The 19831-nt window shown below is 42.4% G+C and overlaps 2 protein-coding genes across 3 annotated transcripts; one reads left to right on the plus strand and one right to left on the minus strand.

The window, feature by feature from the left end:
* The first annotated feature begins 818 nt into the window (after window positions 1-818).
* LOC117586619 (dual specificity protein kinase TTK) lies at window positions 819-3242 on the plus strand. The gene is made up of 4 exons (XM_034276825.1): window positions 819-1179; window positions 1237-2280; window positions 2338-2893; window positions 2958-3242. Exons 1-4 carry the CDS (start codon window positions 953-955, stop codon window positions 3099-3101), a joined length of 1971 nt encoding a protein of 656 aa, XP_034132716.1. The 5' UTR covers window positions 819-952; the 3' UTR covers window positions 3102-3242.
* A 215-nt stretch (window positions 3243-3457) lies between these two features.
* Window positions 3458-11721, minus strand: LOC117586618 (putative uncharacterized protein DDB_G0271606). Of its 2 annotated transcripts, XM_034276822.1 has the most exons (7): window positions 11620-11721; window positions 6193-7578; window positions 5417-6115; window positions 5180-5278; window positions 4530-5066; window positions 4350-4472; window positions 3458-4289 (listed from the first exon to the last, which is right to left on the minus strand). In XM_034276822.1, exons 2-7 carry the CDS (start codon window positions 7507-7509, stop codon window positions 4281-4283), a joined length of 2784 nt encoding a protein of 927 aa, XP_034132713.1. In that variant the 5' UTR covers window positions 7510-7578; window positions 11620-11721; the 3' UTR covers window positions 3458-4280. The 2 variants fall into 2 exon arrangements, with proteins under 2 accessions (XP_034132713.1, XP_034132714.1); XM_034276823.1 differs by lacking the exon at window positions 5180-5278.
* Window positions 11722-19831: the final 8110 nt, after the last annotated feature.

Here is a 19831-nt window from a genome sequence, read left to right on the forward strand (position 1 = left end):
CAAATAAAGTGTATTTATTTAAATAAAAACGGAACAACAGAAATGTAAAATACACTGCAAGCACGTGGGGAACAACCTCTACGCCAGGTAAGTATTGGAGCAAAGCTGTAACAAGTTACATATTACGACGTGGCGATTTCCCCCTTGTAAAGGCGGGTGGCCAAATAATTCCGCTCTACCTAAGGGTAGAGCGGTAACTTAAAACCTCAAAAAAAAAAAAAATAAATAAAATAAAAACGTATCAAAACCATATTCTTTCTTTATTGGAGATAATTTCGCTTTATATTCACCCTATTCACTATCCTCATTCCTTCAATTACCTTTCGGTTAAGGAAAGGAAATTGATTTCACGTTCGAAATGTTCACATGCATTTTTCTCTCTTGAATTTTGTCTGACGGCTCTCTTCAGTCTTCGGTCTCTTTAGAAAACAAAACAAACAGCTAAACATTTTTTCTTGACAAACGAATCAATCCATAAACAAAAGTCGAATATGTTAACATAGCGAACAAGAAGGTAATAGAAAAAATGTGTGTGTTTAAAAGATTAAATATACCGATCTACCATAAATATGTACACTGAACCCTCATTTTCGTAGTTAAAATATTCCAAAAAATAACATACCTTAAATGGTCACCCTGTTTGACCTCTTGTGTGGTGCTGCCAACTCTGCGAAAATAGTCGAAGGTGTGCTTATCGACTAGTAGCAGCGATGCCACTTGGTTTGTTTCGGCAAGCATCACAGCGCTTGGTCAAAAAATGCCAAGTTTAAATATAAAAGTGCAGTAAAAATAAATAGATATTAACTAGAATTTAAGCAATAGTTGGAGCTAGTATTGTGTCTTGATTCAAGAAATGCAAATACGTCTCGATAACGATAACAGTTGCGCATCAGCCCTACATTTATGGCTTCTTTGAAATTCGATTTAACAACAATTAAAAACTTCATAATAAATGACTACACCTGTGCCGCGCCGCATTAAGGACTTGCTGGCTCTTGGGATTGACTCGGACACGGACGATGACTACAATACGCCTCTCAAGCCGCACCGATCCCATGCCCCAGCTGCAAACAACCACCGGCCAGCTGCTTTCGGTCGGGGATCAGCCATCGGCATCGGCACCAATGCTGGCAATAAGGAAAACATTCCGCTGCCCAATAGAGCAGCCGGTGAAGTGCAGTATGTTCCATTCACCCCGCCGAATATATCGCACCTTGATTATGGTTTATTTTTCAGGCCACGACGAGTCTCGGAGATGACCATGATGGACTCGGACAGCGATGAGGAGGAGGATAACAACAAGAACGATCACAATCTCAACTGCGCCATTCTCAACGACTCCTTTGTGCTGAGTCCCACGCACGAGCTGCCGGTGAGCGGAGGCGCCAGCAGCAGTATGCCCTCCACGGCTGGCGCACTGAAGCAATCCGATTCGAATTTGTCTTTCCTGGGTCGCTTCGGAAACATGGGCATCAACTGCAGCACCAATCAGAACTCTCCGGCGGTTGAGCCAGAACCGCAGGCCATCAAAAAACCTCCGCCTTCTACGCTGCAAACCATCTCGGAACGACGTAAACTCTTCGATAACGAGACTCCCCTGCGCAATGGATCCACGCTCGTGGCCAAGTCTAATGCAAAGCCCGAGGTGGACTTTATAACGCCACTGGTGCGCGTTCGCGGCTCTACGCAGGCACCGAAGTCCCGCAGCGAGGTCGTTTCCAATGAGTTTCGCTCGCAGAAGGTGCTCTTCCAGACGCCCATGACCGTGGGCCGTGGGGCGCCTTTTAACTGCGACAGCTTCTCCCTGTGCGACACCATCAGCGAGAGTCCCGACATTCCGCTGCCAAAGCCGGAGGTGCAGCAGCCCAAAGCAGAGCCCATCAATGGCAAGTCAAAGAAGTCTTTGGACAATGCATTCCATGAGGCAGAAAAGGAAGTGATGGTGCCGCCACAGCCGCCGCCAAAAATTGAGCCAGTAAAACCCAAGGAAGTGGTCAAACCTGTACCAGTACCTGTGCCTGGACCAGTGCCGCCCTCCACCTCTAGCAAGTCCTCGAATATACTGAAGATCAAGAATCACGAATACGTGATAGGACAGAAGCTGGGCTGCGGCGGCTCCAGTTCCGTTTACCTGGCTCGTCGTCCCGACTCTGGCGGTGAGTTTGCACTGAAGGTGGTGGACCTGCAGGCCGATCCGTCTGTGGTGCAGGGCTATCTGAATGAGACCAAGCTGCTGGAGAAGCTGCAGGGCAACGTATGCGTTGTGGCACTGTACGATTAGTGAGTTGCGCGATCTCCGAGAGTCTTTAAGTCATAAACTAATTTCGCTTTCCACAGTCAACTGCTGCGGGAGGAGTCCAAGCTGTACATGGTTATGGAGAAGGGCGACTGTGATCTGAACAAGATCCTGCAGAGCTACACCACAAATCTGCCGTCCTACAGCCTGATGAGTATTCTCTACCAGATGCTGCAGGCTGTCAACTACATCCATCAGCATGGTGTAATCCACTCGGACCTGAAGCCGGCCAATTTCCTGATGGTCAATGGCCGTCTGAAGCTGATTGACTTTGGCATTGCCAGCAATATTTCGGTGGACTCGACTAGCATCATCAAGTTCTCACAGGCGGGCACCTTCAACTACATCAGTCCCGAGGCGCTCACCGACATTTCAACGGGCAACAGTCCCATGCGCGGTGGCAATCAGCCCAAGATCAAGATATCCACCAAGTCGGATGTGTGGTCGCTGGGCTGCATACTGTATTTGCTGCTTTACCAAAAGACGCCATTTGGTCATATACGAAATATTTGTGCCAAAATGAATGCCATTGCCAATCCGGGCACAAACATTGAGTATCCAGACATTCCTTTTTACTATCCAGCCATGCTGGTACATGTAAGTTAAAGTCCCATGACTGTAGCGGTGTCTATAGTCTCTTACATTTAAATCTTTTTTATAGATGCTCAAAAAGTGCCTGCAGCTTAATCCCAAGATGCGTCCATCCTGCAGCCAACTGCTGCAGTATCCCTTCCACATGGCCATTCCACTGCAAAATCTACAAATTGGCAGCCAAGCCACCAGCAACAACACCACCAAAAAGTAGCCATGCCATCATCCATTCCCCACAAAAGTGTTGTCCTCCAGTCGCATGTTTTTTATATATTATTTTTCTCATATGTGTGTATGTATTTAATTCTCATTTACCATAAGTTATACATCATAAATCTTTATAATGCAGGCTATAGCTCATTCATTTTCTTGGGGAGTGGGGGGGCGTGTAGGATTTCCTTCTATTTCTGCTCCTTAAATACTTTTTCTTTTTTGTTTTTTTTTTTTGCATGCAACAAGTTTACTTTTTGACAATTTGTTTGAATTATGTCGCTAATTAGCTAGCATTTACCATGTTTAGCGTTTCACTTATGAATTAACGTTTTCTGTGTGTGTTTTGTGTGTTTTTTGTATATAAAAATAGTTTACGTCTTAATTAAATGTTTTGCTGTTTTTTGTGGGATGGACCAACCACATGCTGCTGCGGGTTTTCAATGCTTTTTTTTTGCTGCACAATTCAATTGAATTTAAAACTGAAGAAAAACATGGAAAAAAAATATACATTTTACATCATGCTCATACACATAGATACATAAATTTAGTGTTTAGTTATAGGTTGTGTATAATTTGTTTATTTCTTGTATAGAATTGCCTTTTAAGTAGTTTTGTTGTTTGTGTTTGTGTAAATTCATTTGCTTAAACATAAGATACATATACATATACAATTGTTTATAGCGCGTTTTTTGTTGTTTGTTTTAAATGCAAGTTCAACACAAATAATATTCGCATTCGCATACGGCCTTTCTGGTTAAATAATCATAATAATAGTAATTAATTAGTTAATTTCCCACTTTGGGGTGGGGCAGCAGCAGAAATGGATTTTGTCGTTGTGTGGGAGGGCTAAGATTTCCGTTGTTTCTCTTCTTTTTCTTTAAATCTCCTTTAACATTGCACAAGTCGTTTTTTTGTTTGTTTTATTAATTTACTTTTGCTTTGTTTCTTTGCTGTAGATAAGTTCTTAAAGCATTCCCGTACTAAGTTCTTTCATTCATTTAATATTTTCTGTGTGTGCTGGGGTGGTGGCTCCTCTCTTTCAACTTAATATAATTGTTAGAATTTTGTTTGCTGTTGCTGTTTGTTGTTGTTGTTGTTATGGAAGTTTGGACAAACTCGTGTGTGGTTGCTTGTCATTTATAGTCGTTGTAGGGCTTCTTCTCCTGCCTCCTCAGCGACATTAAATGTCCTGCAATTAGAGTAATTTTTCAGCTTTCCATGCGGAATAATAAAGAGCCCTGCTACCCACCTGCTCGCCATTTGAGACATGCTGTTGCAGCTTGGTAATCTGCTGCTCCTTCTGGTTAACAATGCCACGCCAATGCTCATCCTGCTCCCGTGCACGCTCCTCCAGGTCCATCAACGTGTTGGTCTGCATTGCCAAATATGAATTAAGAAATTTTAATTGGTACATTTATCCAGGGCTTACCGTTTTGGTGACCAGCTGCGTGAGCTTATCGTTCGTTTCCCGCAGCTGCAGGTTCTGTTTGTGCAGCTCCAGCTGCTGTTGCTGTAGCTGCTGCTGCTCAGCTATGGAGGCGGCGGCGGAGGAGGAGGAGGATTTGCTATTCGAACTACTATTATTGCTACTAATATTGTTGTGGATGCTGCTGCTGGTGCTGCTACTATTGTGGTTGCTACTGCTACTATTGTTTGATTGTGTGGACTTATTACTACTGTTCTGGACAGCCCTCCTCTCCAGCTCCAGCTGCTGCTGCTTGATGTGTGTGGCCAAAACCTGCTCCAGCCACTGATCGAAGGAGGCTTGCAGAGCCGTGGCCGCTTGCGCTTTCACCGCATCTGGGTAGAGACGCTGGTAAAGATCGCGTATGCGCTGCTGTTCGCTCTTGGCGGAGGCGCTTGCCCCATTGGCAGCAGCCGCCACGGACTTTTGCTGTTGCAGCTGCAGCTCCTTCTGCTGCTGTTGCAGATCCTTCTGCTGCTGTTGCAGATCCTTCTCTTGTTGCTGCAAATGCAAAGAGAACTCAAGTTTAGCCAAAGCCATGTGCGTGTCCAAGTTAAGGAAGGAAAGAAAAGGGAAGTGGGACTAGACTGGGCTGGATCTGTGCATGCACTTACGCCTACGGATTGCTTGGTATTTGTTTTCGTCTTGGCGGTTGCTGTTGCTTCGGCATTTTGCAACGCTTCAATCAACTTCCAATTTTTCATACGCACCTCCTGCCGAAACACAAATACGCGTGGCAATTAGTTAAAAGGTTTGCAAACAGCACACAAAATGGGATGGGAAGGGAAGACATAGGATTGGACCACAAACGCAAAATGAATCCAACAAAGAAGAGCGCAACTCTTACTCACATTATTCTTCTCGCGCTGTTCCTGCAGCTCCAGCTGCAGCTGCTTCTCCCTTGCCACCAACTGCTCGGCGCGTTGTTGCAACTCCTGCACCTGCGATTGCAGGCTGCTGGTTTGTGCCTGCTGCTTGTCCTGGGCCTCGGTTAGCGAGCCGTACTGTGCCCTCAGAGCACTTAGCTCTTGGTGCTTCTTGGCCAGGGCATCGGACTGGACCTGGGCCTGCTCCGATTGGGCGGCCGTCGCCTGCACGGCGCTGCTGGTGGCCTGACTAAGCTGCTGGTTGAGTTTCTGATTGTTGGCCTCCAATGAGGCCGCCTGCTGGCGAAGTTCCTGCAGCTCGCCACCCCGCACATGCGTCAGCTCCGACTGGGCGTGAGCCAGATCGGCCTTGGCCGATTCTAGCGCATTGTGGAGATTGCGCAGCTCCACCTTAAGCTCGCCATTCTCAGCGTCCAGGTGCTTGCGCTGCTCCAGCTCAAAGATGCTGTTGTTTTGGCGCGCCTCCAGTTCGTCGCGCTGCTGCTCGAGGGCCAGCAGCTGCTGGGCCTGCTGCTGGATCAACTCGTTCTTTTGCTGCGTCTCGGCGCTCACGAAGGCAGTCATATCGGCCAAGCACTTCTCCTTGTGTGCCAAATCCTGCTGCAGGCGCTGCAACTGGGGCACCAAGTCCTGCGAAGTGGCCTGCTTTTCCCTCAGCAAGGTCTAAAATGGGTTGGAAAAAATATATATATATATGGGCATGGTCTAGGGGGGTGGCTGGGATAGTGATGTGGACATACCTGGAACTGCTGGCGTTCAAGGGTCAACTTATCATTGAGACTGGACAACTCCTGGTTGACGGCAGACAACTCCTGCTCCTTGCCCTGCAGCTTATCGTTGTAGGCCTGAATGCGTCCATGCATCTGGGCGCGCTCCGTGTTGACCTCTTGGCGCAGTTCGCGCAGCTTGGCCTGAATGCCAATGGAGGCCTCCTGCTCCTCGGCGAGCAGCTTCTCCTTTTCCTCCAGCTGGCGCTTCAACTTCTGGCAAATATCATCCGACCACTCGGCATGCGATGCGGGCATATCCTGCTGCTTGTTTAGCAGATAATCGATCAAAATCTGAATCTCGGAACGATTCAACTCGGCCCGGGAGAAGACATTCATGAGGGCGGACACACCAATCGTCTGGTTCTGATGCTCGGCCAGTTTCTCCAATGCCTGTGCCAGTTCCTTGGCCGTCAGCGACTCCTTTTGCTTCTTGTGCTGCTGCTGCTGATGTTGCTGTTTGGTCTTGTTGTTCACTTGGTTGTTCTGGGTCTTGGGTGAGCCGTTCTGCTGTTGCTGCTGCTTCAGTATCTGCTTGGGCACGGACGGTGGCTCCTGGTCAGAGACAGTGGCAGTGGGTGGTACACCTGCTGTGACTAATGGCTTCTCCTTCTTGGCCACGTTGCCGGATCCGTTCTTCTTCTGTGCCTGCTGCTTGTTGTTGTTGTCCTCTTTGCGTTCCTTCTGCTCCTGCTTCTTCAATTCGACCACATCCTTGGGTGCACGAACATCGAAGCTGTTCAGCGTGGGAGTCTCTTCTGCAGTGAGCGGCTTGACGGCCACCGGCTCATTTTTATTGACCAAAATGCCAGCGACAGGAGCGGTTGCTGCTGCGGCTCCGCTCTTGCCAGCATTCCGCTTCTCCTTCTTGCTCTTCTTGCCCAGGGGAACGTTCTCCTTTTCGGCAGCATTGCTGGACCTACGCTGCTCGTTCATGATCTCTGCATCGGGCTCGAATTCCACATGCTGCTTGGACAAGCCGGGCCCCTCGTCTACAGAACCCTGCTCTTCGGACTGCTGGCCATCGGAGTAGTCCTCCTCGGGGTCGTGGCTGGCATCTCGCTGCTGCTCCCTCTGTCTCTGTTTCTTCTCGCGCTTCAGTTCCTTCTTCTTGGGCTTCTTGCTGGCCGCTGCACCGCCGCCGGCCTTGTACAGATTGGCGCTGAGGGCGCGCTTCTCGGCGACAACCTCCTCGAAGGTCTTGCGCCTGAATATCTTATTGATGAACAGGAAGGAGAGCAGGGAGGCGCTGATCACACAACCAATGACGATCAGTATGTGAAAATCCATATTTGCATATCTTGCCTTGATGCAGCTACGTGGGGGTTCTTCTCAGGGATCTCCTTTACGTGTAGGTTACTGCAAAAGAGAGTTGCGAGTGATATAATAGGGGAAATTTGCACTGCCAGAACGTATTCCTATCAAAAAGAAACTAAAACCGCAAAACAGCCTTTAGTTCCTGCTTCATTATCAGCAATTTTTTTTGTCTGCAGCTGCTGTTGCTGTGTCTAATGACGTGTACGTTTGCAATTAGTGGGATCTGATCGTTCACCACAAACAATTGTCCAACAAATTTCACATTAAACGAAAGATCAACGACATTTACACCCAATAGCAATTACTGCACGCCTCTGTATTGGTGTAAGCCACATGCGTGTACATGTGTGTGCCTGAGTGTGTTCGTTGATGTGTGATGTACAACAATAAATAGTGCGGTTACGTGCTTATCAGTTTACCGGCCGGTGAATGGTACCATAATACACGTACACTTTATGATGAACAACTCTTTTTGTTGTTATTGCATTTCTCACTGTTTGTTTGACATTTATTAATATAACTGCTCTTTGTTAAAAATTTGTCATTGTATTATATCAGTGCTGAGAGATAAACGAATGCACACTGCAGCAGCAGTCACAGGGCTGGGCTCTATCATATCCTATTCCATAACTGTAAATTCATACACATGCGGAATAACAAAGTACACTCTCTTGCCGTATATTTTCATGCGCAATTTCTGAATGTGGTAGAGATTCAATTATCGACTCACAGATTCACAGCCAGCGAAATTTATTCCAAGAAACAAGAAAACAAAAACCTACAAATTTGCTTACAAATCAAATAACAAACAACGCGCAGCTGCTCTCTAGCCTTGAAAGAAAGTTAAATTTGCACAAAAAGACCTGAAGGTGTTGACGCAGATGCTCTCCCACACATTAAAAAAACAAAAAGAGAATAAAAAATCGTTAGATATTCCCACTCAGCCAACGCACCGCACCTCTTCTCCACACTCCTAGTGTAAGGCTTTGACGCACACGTATGCAAATCGTTGGAACGGAAATCGCAAAATAATTTTATAAAACTGAAAATCTTTAAGCGAAGACCCAAGAGCCTCTGACAGAAGGTAACGTCAGCATCAGCAGCGAAGCCAAGCTTTGCGATCTCTCTCTCTCTCTCTCTGACTCTGGGAGAGAGTCTGAGTCTGGTCTGCCAACTCACCGTGAAGAAGTGGTTCGCACTCTCTCTCGCTCACTGCCTCTCTCTGCCCACAGTTAGAACTTGAAATTTCACTGGCAGCAGTAGAATGGAATTCACAAATTGCAAAAATTTCAATTCAAGGTTGTTGCTCTCTGAATATCTGCCGCCAGCAGCACAGCACCAACTTCAGTGATAACCGCTCTCTCAAGATTCTGACAGTGTTCCGGAATTTTTTTACAGTCAAACTTGTCCACATGTACGTCCATATGTATGTATGTATGTACATACATATGTATGAATTAACATCTTAGAAAAAAGTACTGAATAGGAATAAAAGAAACCCCCATGAAAGATAAATACATATTTCTGAGAAAAACCCCAACTTTGTTGCGTCGGTAATATTTTGTAAGACTTATACAGTAATAATTTGAGAATGTGAAACACATATTTTGTTTGCTTATTTGCTGATGCCATCAGTTGTTCTTTTATGGAGAGGAGGAGGGCGACGAGAGACCTTTTCTTGTTCAAATATTGTCTTATTTGTACTACAATAAACCCAAATTAATATTTGATGAAACTATGAGAGCAGCTTCGATTCGAACAGTAAATCGATGAGAAGTGGGAGAGACTTCACTGACAAGTCTCTCCCCGGACCAGTATTTCTGCTGGGAGTAACGCTCCAGCGGAGCATACACACAGACACAACGTAAGAAGAGGCATACAAATACATAAGCGAATGAAAAAAATAATACAATAAAAACGCCGGTAAAGGTCATCAACCGGAAGAGCAACGCTACGGAATGTGTGATCGTGTATTAGTGTGTTCGAGTGTGTGTGTGTGTGAAAGTCGAAGGCTTTGACTGCCAATTATCATTATGACCATCCTATAAATAAATATGTATTACGGTCTGGCAGCATGCAACATATGTATATGTACATACATATGCACTTGCTGCTCGCCCTGGTTACAAACTGGCATCACACTGCACACAGTTGGCCTAATTCTCTGTGTTCTTTTTTCTCTCACTCGCCCCAGTGTTCAATTAGTTGACAGCAACAACATGAAAATACATGGAATTTCTCTGTCTTTCCGTTAGTCAGTGCAGCCATTTTAGCTTTTGTTTCCACGCCAAGTCAGATTTCTAGAGACCACGCAATGGAATAAGAAATCTGAAGTAAGATTTTATATTTGCCAATAAGAAATCTTAGCAAAACTTTAGTTATTCGAAATGGATTAACTTGTTTTTATAGAATTTTCTGTTGTATTTCATATTTTGACATGAATGCATCCATTTGTAGTTGTCTTCATCGGGACAACACTATTGAACGGTGCAAATGCTCCGCACTCGCTCTCGCTCACTCTCTCTCACACGGCCAACACTCATTCATTATTTTCTTTTATTTATTCATAAATGCATTTTCGCTTCTACTATTTTCAGCGAACAAGCGACACGGCCGGCAAGCGGCTCAAGTGTTTTAATTTTAGAAAGCTCTCCTTCCTGAAATCTTCTTTTATGATATTTTTGCAACATGCAAGCTAATATTTTGCAGGCCGCAGGGAAAGAGAGTCGCGTTGCCTGTGGGAGATTTTGTCTTCTCGCGTGGGAGCGTCAAGTTCGTTTGTAGTTTTGGTCTTAGATTGGTAGGTCAGCCAAAAAAATATACTTGACACCATTTGGGTCCAGAGAAGGAAGGTGGGCCCCAAATTGGGAGTATTTTCTAGAGCTGTGACTCACAAATGTGCGCCTCTGTTTGTGTGTGTCTCACGGCTATAAATAAGCTAATTGAATATGATGTCCGTTAATGATTATTGATTGCTGACGTAGACAAGTGACTTTTCAATACTGTAAGTCCGATTATCAATTGGGTTTTCCTAGAATAACAGTTCCCCGAAGGCCTTATCGCCAATTGAACGTGAATGAAACGACCCGATGTGCATTTATTATTTATCCGACTGCAGGCTACTCTCTCCCTCTCACACTTTCCGTTGCTTTTGATAAGCTGGGGCCAGAGAATGCGTGCATGTATGTGTGTAGTGAGGTCAGCAAAAGGCTGCCAACAGTGTGTACATTTTCCGAGCAAAGAAGACACGAATAAAGAGGACAGACATCAATTATGTTCATTTCATGATTTTTTTGGATACAAATCTCTAATAAGAATACTAGTGCAGGCAGAAGGGGGCAAGGGCATGGCGCAGCGGAGCAGCCCAGACGGCGGCGCACAAGTTTTTGGCAAATCAAACAAATAAATTCAGCTCGCTGGCGGCTGCTGGTTTTCTTTGTGTCAGCTGTCCCTTTGGCTCATAATTAAATCGCAATCGGGGCACACAAGTGAAAGTATGCCATTCATCGTATTAAGATTTTTTCCTCTAATTAGGAATCTAATTGGCAAACGCCTCTGATAATAAGAATAATTGCACACCAATAAATTTGTGGTTTCTACAAGAGAACGATTGGCCCGCTTTGGTCTGTCACGAGTGGAAGGAAGACAAAAGGGCGTCGCTGCCGCCGTCGCAACTGTCTCCGCCTGTCCGACACGACACACAAACACAACACCTTGCACTGCACTCACACAGACACCCCAACACCACTTGCCGCACACTCGAATATTCTTCAACTCTTATTTGATGCGATACCGTTGTTTCTGCTCGCACTTGCAACGTCAACAATTTTTACATTTCACACTTAAATGCAGTTTTCTTTTTTGTTGGGAACGCATCCGCCATTTGCAAGCAATTTGTATACGTGTGCGTCCCTTGCATGTACATGTACATATCTATCGGAGCATGTGTGCGCTTGTGTGTGTTCGTTGTCGCGTCGGCAATTTTCTTGAGCCATTTCGGCATTCATTTTCTACTGCATTTGATTGTTTGGAACATGTAACTTAAGCCTTACACTTTTCTTAAGCCAACTGGCTACGACTTACACTTTTTGTATGCGTTCGGAATTAGTGACAATTTAAATCATTTATAAAAAACCACGAAAGCAGTGTGACAGCGGAATTGTCGATAAAATATACCGTGGGACCCTCACAAATATAAAAAAAAAATACCTTCGCATTTTAAAAATATACCGTAAATATACCGTAGTCTTAAATAATATTCCTCGATTTTTATGTTCTATTTGATTTTACTAGCTTGCGAAGACTTTTAACACTGAAAGAATAATTTAATCCGTTTGGAGAATCAATTTGGCCTATTTCAAATACTCCGTTTTATTGGATTGTATACCTTATGACCTTATACATTACTACTACACAATTTCTACATACCAATGACAGCGAATAGCCAAATGTTTAACATAATATTTGAAGGATTGAAAGTGTTGAAAAATGTTCCGAAAAATATGAGGATGCAAATGAATTAGTTACAAAGGTGAAGTTGAAAACAATGAACAAACTCCCATTTATACCGATAGCTATTTAGTGTCGTATTTAATTATAAAAGGAGTTCCACAAGGTTCAACAGAAATAAAGATGAAGGAAAATTTAAATTAAAAAAAATGCAAGGAGAAAATTTGAACTGAGGTTTATTGTATACCAATGGAAAATGCGCCAATTTTTTTACTGTGGTAGGCTGGGACACACTTCTGGAAGATGCAAATCGGAAAGGAGATGAAATAGGTGTGGTGTAGAGGACTGTAATAGCACCTGCACAGTGTTGATATGTATACTATCACTAAGCAAACAACTAAGAGCTCCAAGCGACACCGAAAATTTAAACTGTTTCAAAAATTCATAAATTCTCCAGAGCACCAAATACTTAACCATTATGAAATTCGTTGGTTGTCCCTACATTCTTGTGTTGCACGTATGCTTGAGCAGTGAGATGCCCTTGTACTTTTTTTTGTTTGAATTTTTTTCTGCCGAATTTACCCTCTCAAATCTGAAAAACTTAACAGTAAAACATTACTTTTATTTTCTTGATTATATTTTACCCATAATAATCAGATTTAACATAATTTTTCAGTCTAGCAAAGCTTCAACGCATTTAAAAATTAAAAAACATGACTGAGACTTAAAAATTAATATTAAGCTGTTACTTAAAAGATTAATATATAAGGAATACAAACATAACTTTAATTGATCCAAAAAACTCTGTTCATTTCGTAGAATCACAAAATATGAATTTAGGCATTCAAGTTAGCCTCGAACTTTCGAAATTGGATAGAACCGAATAACATTAATTTCTTCAACGAGCGCAGTCTTTTTTAAAAGAGTTATGTACCCAACTAAAGAAAGGGTTGCCTTTCAACGAAAAGGTTTTCAAAATTCTTTCGTTCCTTAACCCAGAAAACATAGTTACTGAACAACTTACGGATTTACATGACCTATGCCAGAGATTTCCTGACCTTATTAAAGCTGCTGAACTGATCAACAACGTATTTGTCCTCTTAAAAAATGAAGAGGGTCTCTTCGATTTAATAAGTAAATGCTAAAGTCCTGGCATTTTCTGGCATAAATTTATCAACATTAAAGATTATAATAACTGTTTCAAGTATGACAATATTTAGAAACTAGCTCAAGCAATGCTCATTTTGCTAGTATCAAATGCTTCGTGTGAGAGAATATTCTCTGAGGTTAATCCTAAAAAAACGAATATTAGAAACGGATTCAAAAACACACAGAATCTTCGAGAAAAACATGGATGTGAAAATAAAGATAAAGAGTTGCTGTTTGTAAATCCAAAGCATATTGAAAGAGATGATAGTGAATAGTGTAGGTTTATGCTTTCAATTATTATTACTAAGAAGAAAGGAAAGAAATTATCTCCAATAAAGGAAAATACGATTTTGATACGATTTTATTTAAATAAGTAAATGTTGTTTCCACGGTATATTTAACGGCATATTTTAACAATAAAAAGTATATTTCGGTATATTTTCGACGCCCTTACGGTATATTTTGTCGATAATTTTGCGGTCACACTGCTTAATTGGCAAAACTAGTGAGAAGTGATAAATGCATGTTTCTTGGTCAACCACTCGGCCTCCTTCTGTCTTTTGGTCAACCACATGCCTCCTTCTTTCTTTTGATCAACCACATGCCTCCTTCTGTCTTTTGATCAACCACATGCCTCGTGCTGTATCGGCTCTGAGAAGTGGCTGCTCAAGTCGGAGAAAGAAGTGATATAGTGCATGCTCCTTCTGTCTTTTGATCAACCACATGCCTCGTGCTGTATCGGCTCTAAGAAGTGGCTGCTCAAATGAGCGTGTTGGTGAAAGAAGTGATATAATGCATGCTCTCTGGCCCTATACCTTTGGTTGCATCTCCGCCTCGACCGACTAATAGTATTCGCCATTTGCTGCTGTTGTGTAATATGTGCGTTTACTATATTTTCTAATCTTTCTAAATTTCGGTTTTGGATACGCCCGGACCGATGCACAACATCGGCCACTTGTCGTATGTCCTCTTGCTTCTTGTCTCTCTTGAATAATAACGGCTGCCTCCTGTTACCTGTACTTGGCGTTCAATCTCTGGTTTCTAGTTCCTATCAGTATCTGTTTGTTCCAGCGCTTTTTTTTCACACAATAAAATTAGCCGTATTGAAAATAATTTTATTTTTTAGAGTTATTACTGTGCTCGAGATTAATCAAAAAATAAAAAACTGAATGACTAGGAAACAGAACAGCTGAGGCATGCAAAGCTTGGGGAACACAGCAGGGCCTAATACTTAAATCAGAGGCAGGCAAAACTGACACACAGTATGGCCAGATAGATCAATTTGTGACATATTAGGGACATAATATGAACTATGTTCAAAAAAGTTATACGGAAAACAGTTTAAGGTAGTGGCAGTGGCTTAAGTCTATGAGTTTTTGCTTCCGCAGAAACATGAGACAGCTTGGCAATTATAGGAATAATACTTGATTTTGAGTTAGGCTTTCTACTTCTGAGACGCCTGTTCTTGCGAGACAAAACTCTTTTTAAGGCCACAAACTGCTTCTTCGATTTTTAAAAGCCTACCTATTTTTTTCGTTGATCAGCCAATATGCCTAGTTTTTCCCCTTTTTTAAGCAGTTCTCACAAAACTCAATATCAACCGATTCATTATTTTGAAATGTAGCTTCAGGCGCTTCTTTTACGCAAAGTTGCTCTACATCGTTTGAAAATGGCACTGGCACATCAGCCAAGCTAATTTTTTGGTCCTCTCAAAATGTCCTATTGGACATTCTGCGTTGGAGTTAATAATGAATTTTCAGATAAGTTTAATGTTGAAATTGCATTCGGTTTTAGTTGAAGGCTTCCTAACCACCCAGCCTCAAAATGCCTTTCAGAAACGGGTGAACATTTTTTTACAATCCTTCTTTCTACATTACAAGCCTCAATCCATTTTATAATAAAAATGGATCTTTTGGAAATGAAAATAGCCTCACAGGGAAATCGGACGAACTCTTTCTATAACCACAAAGACAGGAAGAAATAATGCATCTCCTACTTGTTTTGCTGTTGTCTTTTTTATTAGCGGACGACATAGTAAATTATAATATTAATCTGCAATATCTTTGAAATTATCACCCAATGATATGGTAAATGAATAATGAATAAAAAATCAGCGCGTTAATATGTGTCTGTATATGTATTCACACGCTCTACTCACACAATCCCCGAAAAGGGGGGAAAGAGGCTGCCGCACAACCTTAGATTTCTACTTCTAAGTACTGCAGGTCTCTTAGTCCTACTTCACAAACACTCTCGACTGGATATGCATATGAGGGTCTCTATTCTCTGTAATAGGAATTAAATAGTAAAGTCGGAAAAAGTATTTGATTTTATTTTCGATTAGGTGCTAGTCCCTGGGGTCCATCAAGCTCACCATCATGCTCAGAACCCAGCTGAAAATTTGAATAGAGGCCAACGTGTTTGACAATATGTCAGGATGATTTATATTAATTTTCCGGAATACCTCCAGAATATTTTTTAGGGGATTGTCCATACACCTCCAGCCTTCCACTATTTATGTGCGTGTCAGGCTGAATGGGATTCCGTCCAGGGCCAACTTGCGTCGTACTACAGCCTGGATTTGTGTCATCTTTTGAACGTTGACGGCGCGCACATTGTCCGGTGGATTTATTTCCTCAATGGTTGGGAACAACTGCTCCCTATTGTCCCTATACGCGCGGGTATATAAGCCCGTGATGGCTATATCCCAATGGCGATAGTGATGCCACATTCTCAGCCTCAAATGATAATAAATCCATGGATATGTCTATGCTTACAGGTACAGAAATAACGAGAAGGAACGTGTGATACGCGTCACAACTTTTATACCCGGTACTCGGTAGAACATCTGTACCTTAACGGTTTTTTTTAAATTTTAAATTTTACATTTGTTTTTACATTTACTTTTTTCCAAATTTGTTGCTAGGCGACGATATATAATATGTTTTCTATCACACCTGTGTAGAATCCTCTTGGAATTCGTTTTCGTGGTCCATGTTCCTACTTCCAAATTCGAACTGATATTCAGCCAGCTCATCGAAACTAATTGTATCCTGTTCAACTCTTCCTGAACTATTAAACTCGCTTGATAAAAGATTTAAAGCCTCAGTTGGTAGGGACTTATTTTGTTGCATTTGTATACGCCTGACGAGGTTTAAAGATGAAATTATCGTATCTGAGGTATCCATAGACCTGTGGAACATGTCCGTGAAATTTTCTTTTCGGCTGATCTTCCTTGCATGATGAAGTTGATCCGACTCTGCAAAATATCCCACAGGTAGAACAGTGTTTTCAATTATTTATTTTGAATGGTGAAGAATTTTGTGAACGGTGGCAGTCATCGGGAGCCATGGATACAGGTCAACAATAGATTCCGCAGTATTAAAGCAAAATGTTTAATATTTGACCACATTTAAAGTCAACTGACTTGAGAGACAAGATTGTCCTAAGATTGTCAAGATTGTCTTAAGATTTGAAATCAGCTTGAAGTCAATTCCAGTGATCTCTGCGAAGAGTTTCAGGATAGTAAAGGCACGCCGAGCAGAGTATTGTCATTATTGGTGCTTCCAAATCAGCCAACTTTTGGCACGTTGATCTACGATTAGAGACAGCCTCCAAAAATTGCAGAGTCCTCTTTTTAAGAAAGGACACTGACGGTTTATTTATTTAAAGTTATACATAGTTTATTCCGTTTGATGGTTTGGCTTAATTGAACAGATTATACGATGTTTGTAAGGTAGTCTTTTCGAAGGCTGAGGTAGCTCAGCCTCTCCAGGGCCACCTTACAAAGAAATTTGTAAAGTGCCGGGACCCGAGATTGCGGAAATGGAGACGCCGTGTGTGGAAAGGTGGGCGTATGTGTAGTGGCGCTGGGAGTTGCAGCTGAACACAAAATAATTACAAGCAGCGAATGATATTATCGCATGCGATAAAGTTAGATAAATTATGCTGACAGAATCAAAGCTTAGCTCCGCAAAGCTTAGCTGTTAAATCAGCGGATTGGGTGAAGCTTTCGTTGATGACAGCTGTCAACATAAGCTTTTAGAACACGGTTTTAGCACTTCCGATCGCATTTAAACGGCACGACCCCCCCCCCCCCCCCCCCCCCCCCCAGAAAAATTCTTCTTTTCGTCTATCTAAAATTCTGATCGGTTCGTGACCCGTCCGATGGTGAGTTAATTTTTCGACCAACCATGTGTGTGGAAAAAAGTTAAAAAACGAACGCCGTGCAGTGAATATAAATATCAGTGAATTTAAATTACACCTGGCCTAGAGCCATCCCAACGTTTTTGGACGGGCGTGCAATCCACGCAATCCCAACATTTTTTGACTGGCGTTCAATCCACGCCATCCACGACAGAAGAGAAATATAAATTATCCACGGAAATCCCGGAAAGATTGGTAGGTCCAATGTGGGAGAGACTCGAACAAAGGTTCATATAATAGCTCTTGGCTGTATTCCTTCCCCCCCCCAGGGCTTCGCTACGCTTTCCCCCACACTCAGCCAGAGCAGCAGCGCATTGACGTTTTGTTGGCAATACGCTGAGGGGTGGGGAATTTTTCTTGGGAGACCAGTGGAAGCCCGGCTCCAGAACCTATGTAACACCATAGCCATGATGTAACTTCACAATGACCATGACGTAACCTTGCAGTAACCTCTGCGCAGGCGCCATAGCCGACAGTGTCGTATCGCTAAGAGGGCCACCATTATATCTTAGGCTGCAATCACAGCCTAAAGCACCGTCTTTTATTTTAATAATTAATTAAATTTAAATTTTGTTAATGCTATTACTCTTTTCTATTAGTATATTCTATTTGATTTAACGACCTTTAATTCCCCCTTAATTATGTGACATTAGTGAAAGAAGAAAGAAAGGAAAAAGAAGTTTGAAAAAAAAAAATATTGAACTATAACGTGCAGTCGGATAAAGCCAACAGGGAACCATAATTAATATATTCCACAGCTTCTTCAAAACCCCAGCGAAAGGCCTTTCAGCGAGGGAGTACTGTAAGCATACATACATGCATACCAATCCGTGAGTGATAAAAGATCACATTTTTTTTTGTTCCCTTTTGGTGCGTTCTTCCCGCTAGACGAACCGACCACCGCATAAAAGTTTATGCACTAGCGCCAGAGCTGTGTTGCTTTTGCTGCTATTGTAATTTGTGCACGCCATGCATTCCATGCAGTTGCTTACATGGCGAAACTAAAACGAAAAGTACAATAGCCAAAAAAAAAGCTTTTTTTTGTTTTCCTCCTTTTTTTTTGAACATATGCTTTTCATTATTATATTTAGTCCCATTCATTTATATTCCATATTCAATAATCGTATCTTAATTTAATGTTACATTTCACCTATTATATTCATACATACACTTACCTTTTCCTTGATATATTTTTATAATTTTCTTTCCTACTTTATATTATTTTCCTTTTTTTATATTTGGGTAAATCGACATAAGTTGTTTCAAAATCGAGTGTAAAATCGATACTTTTGGATGTGTTTTGCGATGTTGAATAAATTTAGCTATAAGCGTTAATATGAACTCCTGCTAAGTGCGCTTAACTTGAGGGGGTCATGCGTCGTGTAGGGAACGTAGGCAGAGGTATTGCGGCATAGACCTTTTTTTGGGATCGCCGTATAACTTTATTGGATTATAGCGATCATGGAAGGGAGGGCATTCGTGGCCGCATTTCCATCTTGCGCCACAAAAGAAAAGTCTGGAAGCTAGGAGTTTTGTCTCTGTTCTGTCTGTTTCTTTTCACTATTGTTTCATAAACCGACTCGTAGAAGCTCATCACCTTCCACCAGCTCAATAACGTTGCATACTACAAGTGCCGGGACCCGAGATTGCGGAATGGGGACGCCGTGCGTGGAGGGGTGGGAGTATGGGCGGAAAGGAGGACCTGGTCGACACCGGTCATCCGAGGGTTAGCAGAGGCGCCTTCTGACAGTGTAGCCGCCCCTGTCTGCTCCGGCTCGAGTGCCCCTGATAGTACCTAGAAGGTACCCGTTCCGGAGACAGGCACGCGCCGTTGGAGGGCCCGCGGTCCTTGATCTGCTGCGGTTGGCTCGCGTCGCCGTTCTCTTTGCTCTGCTCTGCTATTGGCTACTGTTGGCCGCGAACTTAAATTATTCCTTCATAATTTCCCCTTATAATATAACTTAGAAACTGAAAATGACAATAAAAAAATATAAAACAAGTTACTTTCCTAGTACAAACTTAAACATATATATAACAAAAACTTCATAATTGCTCCCTTTCTAAGTACTTATATAACTACCAATTATAACTACTTACAGTCATCACCACTTACGTATTTGATAGTTGGCAACATAATTTGTATGGCCCAGCAACATGCTGCGAATACTAAGCAGACTTGTTCTCCAACATTTCTCATGGAATATGCAACATTTAATAGGAGGGAAGGGTGTCCTCGAATTCAGAAAATGCTGGAAATCCTTGGCTCTAATCAATGTAAAAACAAGTAAATCTGCGTTGGAACATAATATAAAAACATTAAGGCATTCTTATGTTTAAGAGCAGATTTGAAAACGAAATGTTTATATTAAATAATGGAAATAGGGTACACAAAGGTATGTTCCTACTGGGTGGCCAGCAACAAATTGTCAAATAACGTAACAAAACATTCTAAAAACGTAGCGTTTATTTATTTCCTTTTTTTCGAACTCTC

Source organism: Drosophila guanche, unplaced genomic scaffold (assembly GCF_900245975.1).
Source record: "Drosophila guanche unplaced genomic scaffold, DGUA_6, whole genome shotgun sequence".
Lineage (NCBI taxonomy): Eukaryota > Metazoa > Arthropoda > Insecta > Diptera > Drosophilidae > Drosophila > Drosophila guanche.

What these genes read in the sequence shown, in the direction of transcription:
- LOC117586618 (XM_034276822.1), bottom strand. Translation starts at nt 7,509, where the DNA reads ATGGATTTTCACATACTGATCGTCATTGGTTGTGTGATCAGCGCCTCC. An exon ending in ATACCAAGCAATCCGTAGGC is followed by an intron (nt 5,067 to 5,179) that starts GTAAGTGCATGC and finishes TTGCATTTGCAG; the next exon opens with CAACAAGAGAAGGATCTGCA. An exon ending in CGCAGCTGGTCACCAAAACG is followed by an intron (nt 4,473 to 4,529) that starts GTAAGCCCTGGA and finishes TTGGCAATGCAG; the next exon opens with ACCAACACGTTGATGGACCT.
- LOC117586619 (XM_034276825.1), top strand. Translation starts at nt 953, where the DNA reads ATGACTACACCTGTGCCGCGCCGCATTAAGGACTTGCTGGCTCTTGGG. An exon ending in GTTGTGGCACTGTACGATTA is followed by an intron (nt 2,281 to 2,337) that starts GTGAGTTGCGCG and finishes CGCTTTCCACAG; the next exon opens with TCAACTGCTGCGGGAGGAGT. An exon ending in ATCCAGCCATGCTGGTACAT is followed by an intron (nt 2,894 to 2,957) that starts GTAAGTTAAAGT and finishes TCTTTTTTATAG; the next exon opens with ATGCTCAAAAAGTGCCTGCA.